Source organism: Cnephaeus nilssonii (assembly GCF_951640355.1).
Source record: "Cnephaeus nilssonii genome assembly, chromosome: 9".
NCBI classification, from domain to species: Eukaryota; Metazoa; Chordata; class Mammalia; order Chiroptera; family Vespertilionidae; genus Cnephaeus; species Cnephaeus nilssonii.
Window position 1 is genome coordinate 11591957 of NC_137080.1, and position 15886 is coordinate 11607842.

Below are 15886 nucleotides of genomic sequence, written 5' to 3' on the forward strand. Positions count from 1 at the left end.
TCTCTCCTCTGTGCTTCAGCAGTAGACCCTCTACTCCACTCTAATGGGTCCTCCCATTTTCCACCTTATATGGGTTATTTATATGTGACTTACTTCCCTCCCACACGACAAGTTCCTTAAAAGCAAGAGTGCCTTAGCCAGTTTGGCTCCGTGGATAGAGTGTTAGCCCGCAGACTGAAGGGTCCAGGGTTCAATTCTGGTCAAGGGCACGTACTTCTGTTGCAGGCTCAATCCCCAGCCCTGGTAGGGGCATGTTCGGAAGACAACCAATCAATGTGTCTCTCTCACATTGATGTTTCTCTGTGTGTGTGTCTCCCTCTCCCTTCCACTCTCTCTAAAAATCAATGGAAAATATCCTTGGGTGAAGATTAGCAAAAAACAAAAATAATAAAATAAAATAAAAGCAAGAGCCACATACTTCACACTTGTACAATAAATGCCCAGCAGAGATTTGATAATTAACTTGTTTTTGAATATGTGTTTTTATTATTTTGATGGCTTGGTTTTGTTTGATTTTTTTTTTTTACTTTTTTTCATTGTAATACAATCTTGGAATATCAAAGCTAAAAGTAGCCTGAGAAAGTTTTTAATTTAATATTCCATTTTATAGATGCAGAAAGTGAGACCTTGAAAACGAAGGACTAGGCTAGTGGTCTCGGCACAGGGATAGGGAAAAAGATGCTTGTGGTAGTTCCTCCAGAATGTTCCTCTGAGCACTCTCTGTGGACAGATGGCTGGCCCAAATGAACTCAGCGTGATGGGGGCTTAGAGCCTGGGCTGTTCCACAGAGGGCCCTGACTTTAATCCGGCGCTGGGCACCTAACAGCACCCTGTCCTATAGGGCTGGAGTAAGGGAGACGAAGCATGGAGGCCATTGTGGACAGCTGACAGGAAAGGCAGTGGAAGACTAAACACACTTGAGAACTAATCATTACAGCCATTAGGATCCTAGATGTGTGGAATAGTTTGGAAAACATGGATCCATGCTTTCTTTTAGCCTATCTTCATCCTCCCTTCTCTCCTCAAAAGAAAACAAAAATATACACAAAAACAAACCAAAACAACAACAAAAAAACCCTTACAAAAATCTATAGATAAGCTTTCTTTTTTAGAAAAAATATTTTTATTAATTTCAAAGAGGGAGAGAGAGATAGAAATATCAATGATGAGAGAATCATTGATCGGCTGTCTCCTGCACACCCTACACTGGGGATGGAGCCCATGACCTGGGCATGTGCTCTGATCAACCCAGGCATGTGCCCTGATCAGGAATCGAACTGTGATCTCCTGGTTCATAGGTCGATGTTCAACCACTGAGCCACGCCAGCTGGCCAGATAAGCTTTCTTGTTAAAGATGGGGAATTGATGCAGTTTTAGTTCCACTCTCTCCCCTTACTAAAATGAGAGTCCTGAGGAAATTTTTATATCACAAGGGCAAGTAGATCAAGAAAATAGACACAGAGCAACAAAACGTGTTGGAACAGGGAAAGCAGATGGAGGAGTGGACATTTAGCAGAGCCCAGGGAGGTGAAAGATGATGAAGGAGAAGACAATAATTAAACTTTTTCACCATAGAGCCCCACAAAGGCTCTTGAATTGGAGGTAGCAAGTATCTCTGAATTCGGGGGTGAAGGCAGGACTCAATGCAAGGGGAATGTTTAAAAGTTTATTTTAAGGGCTAACTAACTCTTAGATCTCCCCACTGCAGCTGGAGGCTCTCCTCTGAGGTGAACACACACACTGAACCAGAACACCAAGTTCAAAGATACTGAACATACTAAGGCACTGTATTGAAAATTGAGAGGGAAATTAAATAAGCACCCACACACTGAGCCTGGAGACCTCCAGTCCTCTGTCCCTGGACTGAGGCTTAGGTTTTATTGCTCAGACAGGAGACCCACGGAGTCTTCTGGGTGAAGCTGGGCACATGCCCGTAAGACATGTCCTTAAGGGACCCCCAACAGAACAGTGGGGTCCCACCTGACAACCAGAAGGAAGCTGCCACAGACACATAGGTTCCAATCAGCGATTCAGTGTGAAGGCCTCACTATTAAATATGAAGACCAGTCACAAATTGCCAAACATTTGAGAAAATATCACATTACAAACAGATCCCAGAACAAAGAAGAAAGGGGGCAATCAGGACACTTCAGGAAGCAAATTAACTACTTAGAAACTATATAATTAGTATCCTAGGAAAAATAAGAGATTTTGTATGTATGACAAAAACCCAGATAATTATTTTAAGGATAGTCAAATAAAAGAAAGAGTCTGTTAAAATTTTAAACTTTATAACAAAGTTTAGGAAATCGGCCAGAATTGAGACCAAAAGGACAAAGAGTTGGAAAATAAGAAAGAGCAGTGGCTAAAACAATATGATAAAACAAAGCTGTCCATTATCCAACTAATAGGATTTTCAGAACAAGAAAATAGAGGAAACAAAGAGATTTCTTCATTATCAAAGAAATCATATGACAAAAATTCCAGAATTGAGGGGACTGATTTTTCAGGCTAAGTATTGAGATGTGTAAAAAGTACCACAGATAAGAAATTCCTAACATTTTCCAAACAGGAGGGGCAGAATACAGTTCAAGCATGATCCAAAGTCTGGGAACCAGAATGGAAAAAGACTTCCTAAAGGCTATAGTAGAAACTAGAAAACAAAGATGTAGCAGATTTATTTTAGCAAAAGGGGTTTTCATCCTAGAATCAGCCAAATTAGTAAGCCAGTGTGAGGAAAGAATAGAGGACATTTTCTCAGCAAGAAAAAGAAGGCAATTTTAGCTTCATAGACATGTTTTCTCTTTTCTGAAACAGAACAAAGTCATGAAGCAGAGGAAACAATGGTCCAACATGGACATTACCAGGGTAACCGTGAAGGAAACCCCTAGGATAACTGCTGGGTAGACAGCCCAGAGGACAAGCACCTGTATTGGCCCCAGCAGGGAAGTGCCTGAGGAAATAATTGTGCCCTGCTGAGTTCTATATTTTACCATATTGAGAAAAGTACGACAATTCTGTCAGGAAGTTTAGTTAAATAGAAAACTAAGCAAATGGAAAAGAAGCTGCATTTATTAAACTAGCCCAGTGGTCAGCAAACTCATTAGTCAACAGAGCCAAACATCAACAGTACAACGATTGAAATTTCTTTTGAGAGCCAAATTTTTTAAACTTAAACTTCTTCTAACGCCACTTCTTCAAAGTAGACTCGCCCAGGCCGTGGTATTTTGTGGAAGAGCCACACTCAAGGGGCCAAAGAGCCGCATGTGGCTCGAGAGCCGCAGTTTGCCGACCACGGAACTAGCCTAAGGAAAAAACACACAATCCTAGCATTTGAGTGACTCCGCTGCAAATGATAATTAAGTGATCATAGTAATGTAAACCTGCAATGCTGATTTACCTGAAAATTATGATACTGTTAGGGGATAAAGGAAACAAAGTTTTCTGCGTGTAGAGCTAGTGGGGTTTGGGCTGGTACATGAGTAAGTCTAAGAGAGTAGACTTACTCATCTTTCACAGTAGGCAGACAATAGATCCCGCCCCCCACCCCAGGTTGATAAGCAATGTGCAATACAAGCAGAATATTGAGGCTCTGGAGTTAAGTACCAGAAGAACTGTGCAGATGCCTGGGATGTGGGGATAAGATAGAGCATAGGATACAATAGTGAAAAACTCCTGTGAGCTTTTTTTTTATAACCTTGTCATATATGTCAGTTTGTTAGCCATATAATATGTACTTTGATAAAAATGAAAACCAAATATTTTTAAATCTACGGATTTAAACTTTAGTTACTTGTTTTGTCTCATATGTTTCTCATCTAAGGTTTAAAGTAGGTTCCCTGGGTGCTATCTTCCCCTGGTACTCGTTCCACAGTATATTTCCGGTGTCCCCACTCTGCTAGCCACTGCTCTGGGTACTGGAGAGAGAACAAAGGATGGGTGTGGGCTGCATTTTGGGGGCAGAATTGTAGAGCCCACAGGACCTGTCAGCATGGTTGTGGGAAAAGAGAAAGCAAAAAATTGGATGGATGGCATGGGGGAGAATGTATGAAATCAAGAATTTTGTTTTGCCCAAAATAAGTTTGAGATGCCTATTAAAATCCAAACAGATATGTCAACCGGGTGGGGACATATAAGTCTAGTACTCAGTCAAGACATGAGGACTGGAAATATCAATTTGGGAGAGACAGACTTGCATACTAAATACAGAGAAAGATGTGCCTTTTCCAACTCTTTACAACCTCTGTTCTCCAGGGAACACGATTCTGGCATTGAGGGAGCTATTTTCCTGTTAAATACTGAAAACAGGCTCAAATAACCAGAAATTAGTCCAGGGTGCTAATTGTCCTAATCCAACATGAAGGAAATACAATAATTCTTTCCAAGGAAGTCTTCCAAGGTTCTCCAATTGGCCGAAACTGCAGCCTGTTGAATTTAAAGAAAATTAATAGGGCATTTGCATTATAAAATCCACACTGGGGACCCCATTTCCTACCGTTGTCATCCGGGCTTTACGCAAATAGGTGAGGAGATCGCCTCCTTCCATCAATTCCAGGATAATGTATTGGGGTTCATTCAGCAAACAGACTCCAAGCTGCTTCAGAATGTTGGGATGATTAAACTTACTAAAAGTGGAAAGAGACAGGCGGGTGACAGGACAGCGACAGAAGTCCTAGCTGAGGGCCTTCTGGAATAGAGCATTTGATTATCGATAGTTTCCATCAAAACCCCTGATTTTTTCTCTGACAAATGAAGGCCTCCTTTTTCCAAGTGATGGTCTGTGTTCTCGCCTTACAGAGGTAATATGGCAACCCCTAGTGGCCAGTGCATATGGACAGAACAGTGTGTGTTTTAGAAGAAACCATGTTTATATTCAGTATTTTGTGTTTTGGAAAAGAAAGTCATTTGAACTAGTTTTCTTCTTCCAAAGGTATTTGAAAACATTATGTTTTTTTGTCATCACAAATATGAAATATTATTCCTTCTTTTTTAGAGGAACAATTCAGACAGGCAAATTCGGCTACAACTGTTTCCTCAAGATGTCAAAGCAAATAAATTCCAATTGAATAACTAGAACCACTGCTCCAGGTCTTCCCGTTAAGATGTCTTTCATCAGTTTTCATGCTCAACAACTAACACAGAAGTTAAGTTTACCAAGACAAGGAATATTTTCATTGGCATCACTGTACTTAAGAGAACTCTCTCTTACTCAGTCTACTTCAACCATTCCCACATATTTAGAAGACCATTAGCGTGTTTAAAGCTGGTCAGCTTCAGAAGTCACTTGCAAAACACACGTTTTATTGAAGGTGAAAGGAAAACCTTTTGCTGGAGGACAACCTGTGCCCAGACTTGGAAGACTGGATTCTATAAAATACTTGTCATTACAGACATATTCCCATTCAGACTTCAGCCACGCTCATGTGGGGCATGATCTATTATGTCAGGTGATTTGGAATGTTAAAAGTCTACCGATCAGATGTAAAAGCTTCCTACCCACACCAAGGGGAAATTATTTCAGAGCGGCCCTGATACCTCATCAGATATGCCTCCTTCAGGAATTCAATCTTTTCTTGGTCTGTGGAGCCCTTCTTCAAAGTCTGTGCAACACAAAAACAAGCCAAGAATCAGTATAGCAGACATTCTGTGAGCTCAGTGGATTAATGGAGATAATCTTGGTTTTGTTTTATAATATCCACCTTGAAACTGCAAAATAAATAATGGATAGTGCATGTACATGTACTATGTAAACCTATTCAAAAGATAGCTCCTGTTATTGGAAGTATTTAAGTGAAATATCTGATAGATAAAAGATCTAGTGATATTTACACAAAGTCTCTCCAAAATGTAAAAAAATTTAAAAAGAGAACAAATTTGGTGCTTAAGCTAATTTCTTAATTTTCAGAGTTTTCTATTCAACATCTGTTTCCCAGGCTTCCTTGCTAACAATACCCTAATTTGTTTCTTAGAGGCAAGGTGCCCAGTCCCAGGCAATTGGTCTGAGATAATCATGAAAATCATGGCCTGTAACTCTCCAGCCTCTTTTGCAAATACGGCTCAGTTCTGGTCAATGAATGTTCTGGCCTGAATGAAGATGTGATGCCTGATTCCTTGGCAACCACCTTGGGACCATGAGGCAACACACATGTACAAAGTGAAGAGAATTTCAGATCTACTGGCACTGCACTAAAGCCAGCAGTCACCTGTTACACAAGAAAAATAAACACTTATTTAAATCAATTGAGAAAATTTGGCCAACTTTTCTGATTGTATCACCTACTCTCAAAGCAATAGATTCCTAACAAGCTGCGATTAGGGTATTGCTCAATTACAGGTCAGCAAAATATAGCCTGTGGGCCAGTTCCACCCTGTCACCTATTTTTGCACAGCTTGCTATCTGAAAATAGTTGTGACATTTTTTTCTAGCTTTATTGAGGTATAACTGGCCTGTTAAATTTTTAACTGGTTGAAGAAAGTAAAAAAGAATATAATTTCATTACACATAAAAATTATGTGAAATTTACTAATAAACTTCAATTTTCATAAATAAAGTCTAAGTGAAACATCACGCACATTGGTTTACATACTGAATGATAGAGTGGCATAGTTGCAACTGACTCAATATGGCCACAAGTCTAAAATATTTACAATCTGCCCTATTACCTGCCTTGAGAATGCACTTAACAACCTCGCTTCTCTTACAGTATATTTGAAGGGGAAAACTGCTGGGTCTTAACTAATTAGTAATCAGAGAGATTAGTATTAATTTCAGAGCTTATGTAGGAAATGGAAGGGGGAAAAAGTGATTTCTGTAGCCGTGAATAGTCTCCTGCCTTCTAGTTCTCTTTTCCGTTAAGATCACTCATTTTTCATGATAGTTGCACCCAGGCAAATCTATGTAAGTATGCGGACATAACATGTCAAGGAGTTAAAGCCACGTTACCTTCACTGCTACTTTGGTTTCTCCGCTTCCAGCTCCTAAGATGTCTACTGCTGTTCCTTCATACACTTCTCCAAAGGCTCCACTCCCCAACAGGAGGCACAGCGTCAGGTTTTCCCGAGGGAAGACAGGAAGACTTTCAATCTCCTCTTGGGTCGGAAGAGTACTAGAAAATAACAATATTCTTGGTCTCCCAAAATACAGATGGTTTACAAGTTGGTGTTGGTGTTAGTGTCCGAAAGAGTATGAGAAAGAAAGCTCATGGCTTCGCAACGCTGAGGTGCATTCTGTGTGATAAAGTGATGTGGGACTTTGTGTTTCAGTTCCTTCCCTCTTCCACCACCCAGAATGTGCCTTCCCTAAAACCCAGACAGACCATGTCACTTTGCTAACAGGCACCTTCATTTTGACAGAAACATGCCCGTGTGTGTGCGTTGCCTCAAGGTTTTTTTGCTGTAGCTTGTTTTGTTACAGTCATCAATGAATTCCTCCAGGTTACCAGTTTGTATAAAAAGTGATTGCAAATTAGTAATAAATGCAGCTGGATTTATGAGCTAAAAAGCATTTACTTTAACTAGTTCACACACCTGATCTCTTATATAAAACAAAATTTACTATGAGCACAAAAATCAATTCCATTTTCTTCAGGTTAACTTTTAAGAAGCCAAGTTTCTCACCTGGAATATTATGAGGAGAGACATGCATGACATGCATCTGCATTTAAAATACTTCGAGTTTTTAAAAAGAGAATCTTGAGTGTTAGGTGGACTGAGTACTTCTCAAGGAAAAGTCACCTCTGAGGAGCTAGCTAACTTAGATCATTTCTGTGTCTATTCCAAATCCTTCGTTTTTATGTCTTAAGTTACAAATTTCAAGGCCTATGGCTGTATCATTCCCTTTTGTATGGACCATAGTATAATGTTTTACAAAGACATTTACATTTTTTTAAAGTTATGATGACAGCAGAAGTTCAATACTCATCTATCTTGAAGAGCTTGTGTAGGCAACCACCATACAACTTCTGAAACAGAACAGTGGACATCAGCCCAGGTCATCCCGCCCGCCCTTCATCTACGTGTCCCATCGCGATGCCCCACATTCTCACCGTATCGCACAGCAGCCATGAGCCAGTCCCACCGCAGCTGCCAGACCTCGCAGCTCAGCCAGCTCTTTGTCTTCGCTTATGAGAACGGCCAGCCCTTCCTTGGTTGTTTTCTGATTCTTTACTCTTCGGTGCCAGACTACAAAGAAAAAAGACATAATTCACAAAACGAAGTATCGCTTCCTTTTCCTTTAGGGTACGTTAACAATACATTTTAAGTATTTACCCATAAGAACACCATTGGTAAAATAACAGCATTTAATTGAAAAGTATGCCCCTAATAATAATTTAAAAACGAATTAAATCTAGGTAGCAGGCCATAGAAAAAGGCATAGCTTATACTACCTCACTTTTCATTGAATAGCAGAGTAACATTTAAATATTTAATGTATTTCTTATTGCTGTTATAAACAAGTTGAAGTATCTTAATATCAGAATTTATTTCTCAAAATCACTCATAAAGCAAAGTCAAACCAAAACACACTTGCATAATAATTATTAGTGAGACAAATTCATTTCTGAGTCCAGATATGTCCAGGTTATACTCTTCAGTAAACCTGAGGAGTGCTTTCAATATAATGGCTATAATGGCACACTTTTTGAAAATGCAGAGTATCAGAGTATATATCCATTGTTGTTCATATATATATATATATATATATATATATATATATATTCAAATACAGAGAAAAATTATTGGAATGAACCCCACCAAATGTTAGCAGTGGTCCTCCCTAGTCATGAAATCGTGGATGATTTGTATTATCTTCTTCATACAATGAGCAAATATTATTTTATAATCATAAATATAAATTATTATAAACAAATGATATTTTTATAGATTAAAATACAATTATGTCAATAAGATCATCCATCTACCCTAGAATATTGGCTCAGAAGCTGAAAACAGCAAGGATGCTTTGTTAGATAATCATGAAAATTTGAACTTTATTTTATAGTAGCTTCTGTATTTAACAGGTCAGAGTTTTATTCAAGTGAAATTCCATTTAAGGGACCACACAGGGGTAGATCTTAAGTACTTTTGCTAATGCAGTTTTTCAAACCTGAAATGCTCTCACTACCCCTCTTCATTTTTAAAAGCCATGTTAGTGTCCCCCATTTTCAGTGACACCTTACGAGACTTCTGCAACCTCTACTGATCTCTCATCTCTGAACTTATAAGACTAATGTGTCTCTAAGCACTTCTATGTCACTGTCTTGTGTATTTCATGTACCATTCATTGCCTTTTGTTGTTGTTTAACACATATATCACTATTTATCTTTTCACACAAATAGATCTTACCTCCCTCATTAAATGGCAAACTCCGGAGGTCAGCAATTGTAGTTTACTACTTTATCTTTCCCTCTGCTCCCAGCATATGGCTGATGTTACACATTAGCTATGACTGCTCCCCACAGCAAAAGCTGTCAATGCTTATTTTTAAACCCTTGTTTCAATTTTATATTTATAAGTATGACTGATGAGAGCCCTCAGCACAATGCAAATTTTAAAACAATTCCTACTTCTCATTATTTTAAGAACTCAGTCTTTTCTCATGCACTTCCACACCCCTACTAGTAAAACCACATGCACGTTTCCTAAATAACCAGATTAGCTTAGCTGTACTCAAAAATCTGTTTGAGTTCCAAATAGAATAAAGACCGTTAAGTCCTGAGAAAGTCAGATATTCTTAGGATGTCTTAAAAGCATAATAGGTTGTCTGAAATTATCTCATGTTCATCCCACTAGAGTTATGAGTTTAAACAATGGTGATGTACAAGTAGGCAAGCAAAGGTCAGATGGAAGATTCTTCACGAACTACTGCTTCCCAGTAGGAAAGCAGACAAGCAGTCAAGCCTATATGCCAACTGCCAAATATACTGCAGTCATATGCGTAACTCTGGAGGGGCTGGCTTAGTGACACAAACATCAGCTGTGCAATACTTAGACTCCCTGGAACCACAGGTTAATATCCTGGCAGGGTCAGCTGAAATTTTTAGCTTTCCAAGTTAGCTGAAGGAGTTCCATATATTATCTGTGTGGAATCTGTGAAAAGAAATCTCAATTCAAGTTTCAGTGTGCTCTCCAATAGCTTATGATTCCAATCGGTTTAGGGAACAATAAAGATTTAGAACACGAGTGAAATATTGGCTTTTTCTATCCTGAGAGATTTCAACTATATGTTTGTAAATTTTCCTTAAACGTTCTCTTCTAACTTTTCCTTATTTATGCAAAAAAATAAATAAATAAGCCACAATTTCCTGAATATGTATTTGAGTGCTTTTTTTTTTTTTGGTAAATATCATGTTTTTCTTATAATGTTTTAGCATGTCTGAGACACATCATATTAATAATGACAAGGTGATCATATATCTTATAATGCAAATCAAGACATTTTAGGGACTGAAAGAAAGTGCTACTGATGTTTATGCTGAAACAATAAGAATGAATCAGAATGTGTGATCACTATAATAACCCTCAAGGCCCAATATTTGACCAAGTCTTTTGGGGTTGTCACTGTCTTTTCTCATCATTAAACCAAATTATTTTTTAAAGGCCTTTTAGGACTAGCACATTAGTATAAAAGAAATAGTTGGAAATGGCCAGTTTTCTATCTACCTAATCTAATTCTGTTTCCCTAGTCATTTATAAATGAGCAGGGATTTGAAATAAGCAAGTCAGACATCTGAAAGTGAGAGTGGCTCCTATAGGCCAGAAATGGGTCTTCTGCAAAAGAGGCCCTGCTCATTCCAAACCAGGCTGTCTGCCTGGAGGCCCAGACTATCCCAAGCAAGGATTGCCACTGGTCTTGCATTAATCCTACCCTTTTTTTATATACCCAAAGTAATTTCTCATTTATTTCAAACTTTACACCACAAAAAACACTTGTTACATAGTCAGTCAGAAACAAACACTATTATAAAGAAAGTTAAAGTCAGTGTTCTTGCAAATAGTTTTATCTAAAATATACCATGAAGTATAAATATAGCTATATTGTTTATAAAATAGTTACTCTTAGATCCAGAAAACAATTCACAAAAGATAATGGTTAAGAACTTACAGCCAAAGGTAACATTGTAAATTTTATGAATTTATTTCAGGTGAGAGATTAAATAAACTAAGAAATAAGTCAATTATTGTAATTAAATAAATAATTTATTGCCTATTAAAAAAAATTTTTTTTACTTACCAAAGGTCAATGGGATTATAACAACCAGAAATATTCCAATTACAGCAGTAAGTATAAAGCTTGTTTCTGGTATCCAAAAACCATCTAATGAAATAAATGAGAAAAAGAAATTAATTCACAGATCTACCTGATATACCAGGACTAGCTCCAATGATATTTTAGGAGCCAGTTAAACTATGTAGCTTGACTTCATCTATGGTAAGAGTATTTACATCCTAGGTAATCAAAAATCAATGTTTTTTATGTGTGTTTTTCCAAAGAGCCATTTTACCAATACATCATAGGGGTGTACCCACCCAGGTTTCTACTTTAAAGTGATCAAGAAAACATGGATAATCCTTTTAACAAATTTGGGACAAGAAGTCTCAGTCTTCATCATATATTATATAGTTGGGATTACTATAACTCTGTAACATCTTCATACACATTTAATCCCATGGACATTAAACTGAGGAATATAAACATGAACACATGGTACCTTCTCTTAGGTAGTTTCAGTTGAGGAGATAAACATGTAGACAGAGCTTGGCAAACTATGGCCTGTGGGCTAAATCTGGCCACAGCCTGATTCTGCACTACCCATGAACTAAGAGTGATTTTTAAAGTATTATTTTAAAAAGGAAAGAAGAAGAAAAATATGCTACAGAGATCAGATGCAGCCTGCAAACCCTAAAGTATTTACTATTTGGTTCTTTTCAGAAAAAAAGTTTGCTGAAATCTTAGTCAGGTAACTAACTATAATAAAAAAGGAATGATGGAAGTTTTATATAGACTATTGGGCTGTGTGTATAAAATATAGTCACTTATTTGCCTAAGGAGTATCAGTTAAGCATCATGATAGGTTCATTTAAATTAGGCCTTGAAGGATGCGAAGAATTTCAATTGACAGGAAGTGACGGAAAGGAAATGCCAGGTAATGGGGTGAATGGTAGGTTGTGGGAACCTGCATTCCAGGCTGAAGGAAACAAAGGCTGGAGAGCTAGTGTCATAAAAGCTTTTTATAGTCTGATGTGGCTATACAGGGTAAATATTGGGAAAGAAGAGAAACTACCGAAGGCCTTAAATGCCCACACAAAAGTTTGTACATGGTCCTGAAGGCAGTGAACGGAGAGCCTTTTTGGGCACTTCTGAGATGGGGTAAGCGATCCAGCTGTGCTTTGGCTAGATTAACAGTCAGCATGTGCTTAAGCCAAGAGCACAGGCAAGAAACGATAGCTTAAATTAGGAAAGCCAAAATGGAAATAGGAAGATGGGAACTTATCAGACAGAATTCAAGATAGTAAATCAACGGAACTTGGTGACTGGCTAGAGGAGGAAAAAAATCTAACATGGTACTGAGATTTCTAGCCTATGTGATTAGAAAGATGAAATAGAACACAATGGAAGATGGGAATATTGGGGAAAAGACAAAGTATAATTTTAGGCCTCTTGTATAGTGAGAGTACCAGGAACACGATAATAAGGCTGGATAAAGACCAGGCTCTGAACAGCCTTGGAAGTCTATCGAGGAGCATGGATTTGATGAGGTGGTATTAAGAATTAGCTGATTATTACTGAGGAGAAAATGATTATGGTATTGGTGTTTTAAGAAGAGCACATCAGATGAAATGAATAGTTCGGTAGTTTAGATAAGTTTTACAGTCACCCGATTTATTGCTCATATTAAGAATGCACCATCTTTATCTCTGAACCTTTGTGTAATAAGTTAGTAAGTAGGTAGACATGATAATATACCTCCAGATAATACAATATTCTCACTGATTCCACTATATTCACCAAATCCCAGATTATTTGCAGCTGCTACTCTGAACTGAAATGTTCCTTTCAGGTTTTTGGACTTCCATGTGCAAATGCTACTGCAGGATCCATTAAATGCCATCTTCCACATTAAGTTCTGGTTCAGTGAATCATTTGAAGTACCCTTTCTGCCAAAGAAAGAGCAAAACCATGAATATAGAAAATATATGAGACAACATATATGTTATTTCTAGACACTCATATATCATTTTAATGACACAACTCCAGAGCATCTCCTATTGCACACTTTACCCTTGATCTCATTCCTGTCACATGGTTTGGCCACAGAACACAGCATAGTCTTATAAAGTCATCCCAGCAATGAATAGAGCCAACCAACTCAGCCCATCAGGAAAATAATGAATAATCAATGGCCAAGAGAAAGCTGAAGCAACTTTTCCTAATATCAGAATGCATAAAGTTTCTTCAGAATTCCGAACACATAAGACAATTGTTCCATAATTTTTTATTGGAAATACTTTATTTTTCTTATTTCTCAGCCTCAATACCTATAGTCTCCAAATACTATATCCAGATAAAAATAACACAAAACATACAATTGATCAGGAAGGTATAATAGCTCAGCTACCAAAGTTATTATGTCTGAAATTACAAGTTCTGTTGTTGCCATTTGTATTGGCCTACCCTCACCTCAAAGTCAATCCACATTATTCTTCACAGGAAACATGGAAAGAGCACAATAGTATGGGTTTAAAAGATGTAGCTGGAAGGCTGGAATCATAGGCTGAAGGCCTTTCAGTTATGTCTTCTCTGACAGTAAGAAATCTGAAACTTTTCAGACCACAGCAGTTTTAGGACTTGGTACCAACCCACAGTAAGCATGGGGATAGATAATGGAAGCCAGTCCTGCTACTAACTGAGCAGCTGTCCCAAAGAGAAACAGTGACAGCAAAGGCTGAGCCTGTGAGGGACAGGGGGTGGGCAAGTATATCAGGAGGACCAGAGCAGCTGAGTTGGTGACAAGGAGCTGAAGGTCCTCGGGACCATCCTGAGTAAAGCTTGATGACATGGTATTTTTGTATATTTTGTGAACTTTCATGTTAGGCATTGGCAATTTCATTGGTTAACCCAAACAATTCTGACCCAAAAGAACGAGACACTTAAACATTTATAAAATGGCTCTTCACAGCGATTGGCCATTGAGAAAGAGAAGGAAGAATTTTGACATTGGCTGAACATCTTTTATTTACAACACTCAATACTGGTGTTTTTCATGTCATTTCATTTCACTGAGTCTTCACAACAGCCTATAGAGGTAGATATTTATTATCCCTTTTTTTTTTTTCAAATGAGAACATCTAAGTTTAAAAATGGAATAAAGCAAAAAGTTAAAACACGGTCTGTGTACTGGGTTAAATAGGGTCCTACCAAAATTCAGGCCAACCCAGACCCTGTGAATACGACCTTATTTGGAAATAGGGTATTTTCCGATGTAATCAAGTTAAAGAGATCATATTGGATTAAGGGAGGCTCAAACATAATGATTGATGCCCTCTTAAGAAGACAGAGACACACAGAGGGAGAACGCCATGTGACGACAGAGCCAGAGACTGGAGTGATGCATCTACAAGCCAAGGAATGCCAGGGATTGGCAGCAATCACCACATTAGCTAACAAGAGGCAGGAAAAGATTCTTTCCTAGAACCTTCAGAGGAAGCGTGGTCCTACTGACACCTTTATTTTATTTTATTTTATTTTATTTTATTTTTCAATATATTTTTATTGCTCTAGCCAGTTTGGTTCAGTGGATAGAGTGTCATTCTGCAGACCAAAGGGTCTTGGGTTTGATTCCGGTCAAGGGCACGTGCCTTGGTTGCGAGCTCCTCCCTGGCCCAGGCCCTGGTCAGGGCTCCTGCAGGAGGCAACCAATTGATGTTGGTTGTCTTTCCCTCTCTCTTCCACGGTCTTTCCCTGTCTTTCCCTCTCTCTTCCACTCTCCCTAAAACTCAATGGAAAAATATCCTCAGGTGGGGATTAACAAACCATCAACAACAGATATATATATATATTTTTTTAATTTATTTATTTTTTATTTTTCCACCAGAGGGGAAGGGAGAGGGAAAGAGAGATAGAAACATCATTGATGAGAGAGAATTATTGATCGGTTGCCTCCTGCATGCCCCGCCACTGGAGATCGAGATTTCAACCCGGGCATGTGCCCTGACCAGGAATCGAATTGTGACCTCCTGGTTCATAGGTCCATGCTCAACCACTGAGCCACACCAGCTGGACCTGACACCTTGATTTTAGACTCTAGACCCAGAACTGTAAAAAATAATGTCTGTGGTTTTAAGCCATCCAGTTGGTGGTATTTTGTTGTGGTAGCCCTAGAAAATTAACACAGTCTGTTCAGCTCCCAAGTTCATGCACTTGGCACTATCACTACCTCTGTACTGTCAGCAAGTACGCAGGGTACACGAGAGTGTCCTGACTGAAAAAGTTACTTTGAGATACTAAAGGTAAAGCAATTCATTCTTTTACTCCATAGTCCCTGTCCAGAGAGTAGAAACCTGGGGCAAGAAAATGCAAAGTATTTGTGGAGCTATGCACTTAAGGTGTTACTGAGGGAAACCTGTTAAAGGGGTCCTCCAAGGCCATGGTGATGCCTGACTGGTGGACATAATCACAGTCTCAGGCCACCAAGACAGCTCTGCAGGTCAGAATGTATTTCACTCTGTATGAACAACAGTAACAGAAATTTCAAGAAGGTTTCCGTTAGAAATATAGTTAATGCACTCCTCTAGCATGAGCAGGAAAAAATTTTTTAAGGTTATGGGAATGCCAGAGCATGATGAAGCAAAAATAGATCTAAAGCTCAAGTAGCCAGGACTATA

General features: G+C 38.5%; 1 protein-coding gene across 2 annotated transcripts in view; it reads right to left on the bottom strand.

Annotated features, from left to right (window-relative positions):
- The window catches only part of ROS1 (ROS proto-oncogene 1, receptor tyrosine kinase), a gene marked incomplete at its 3' end in the record, with an annotated part of 95470 nt that overhangs the window by 16725 nt on the left and 62859 nt on the right, over positions 1 to 15886 (bottom strand). For both annotated transcript variants that reach the window (XM_079780235.1, XM_079780234.1), the window contains exons 34-39: positions 12969 to 13159; positions 11235 to 11318; positions 8046 to 8181; positions 6944 to 7106; positions 5536 to 5600; positions 4496 to 4625 (exon numbers count right to left, since the gene is read on the bottom strand). In XM_079780235.1, the coding sequence (XP_079636361.1) occupies positions 4496 to 4625; positions 5536 to 5600; positions 6944 to 7106; positions 8046 to 8181; positions 11235 to 11318; positions 12969 to 13159 (769 nt within the window). The remainder of the gene's footprint in view (positions 1 to 4495; positions 4626 to 5535; positions 5601 to 6943; positions 7107 to 8045; positions 8182 to 11234; positions 11319 to 12968; positions 13160 to 15886) is intronic.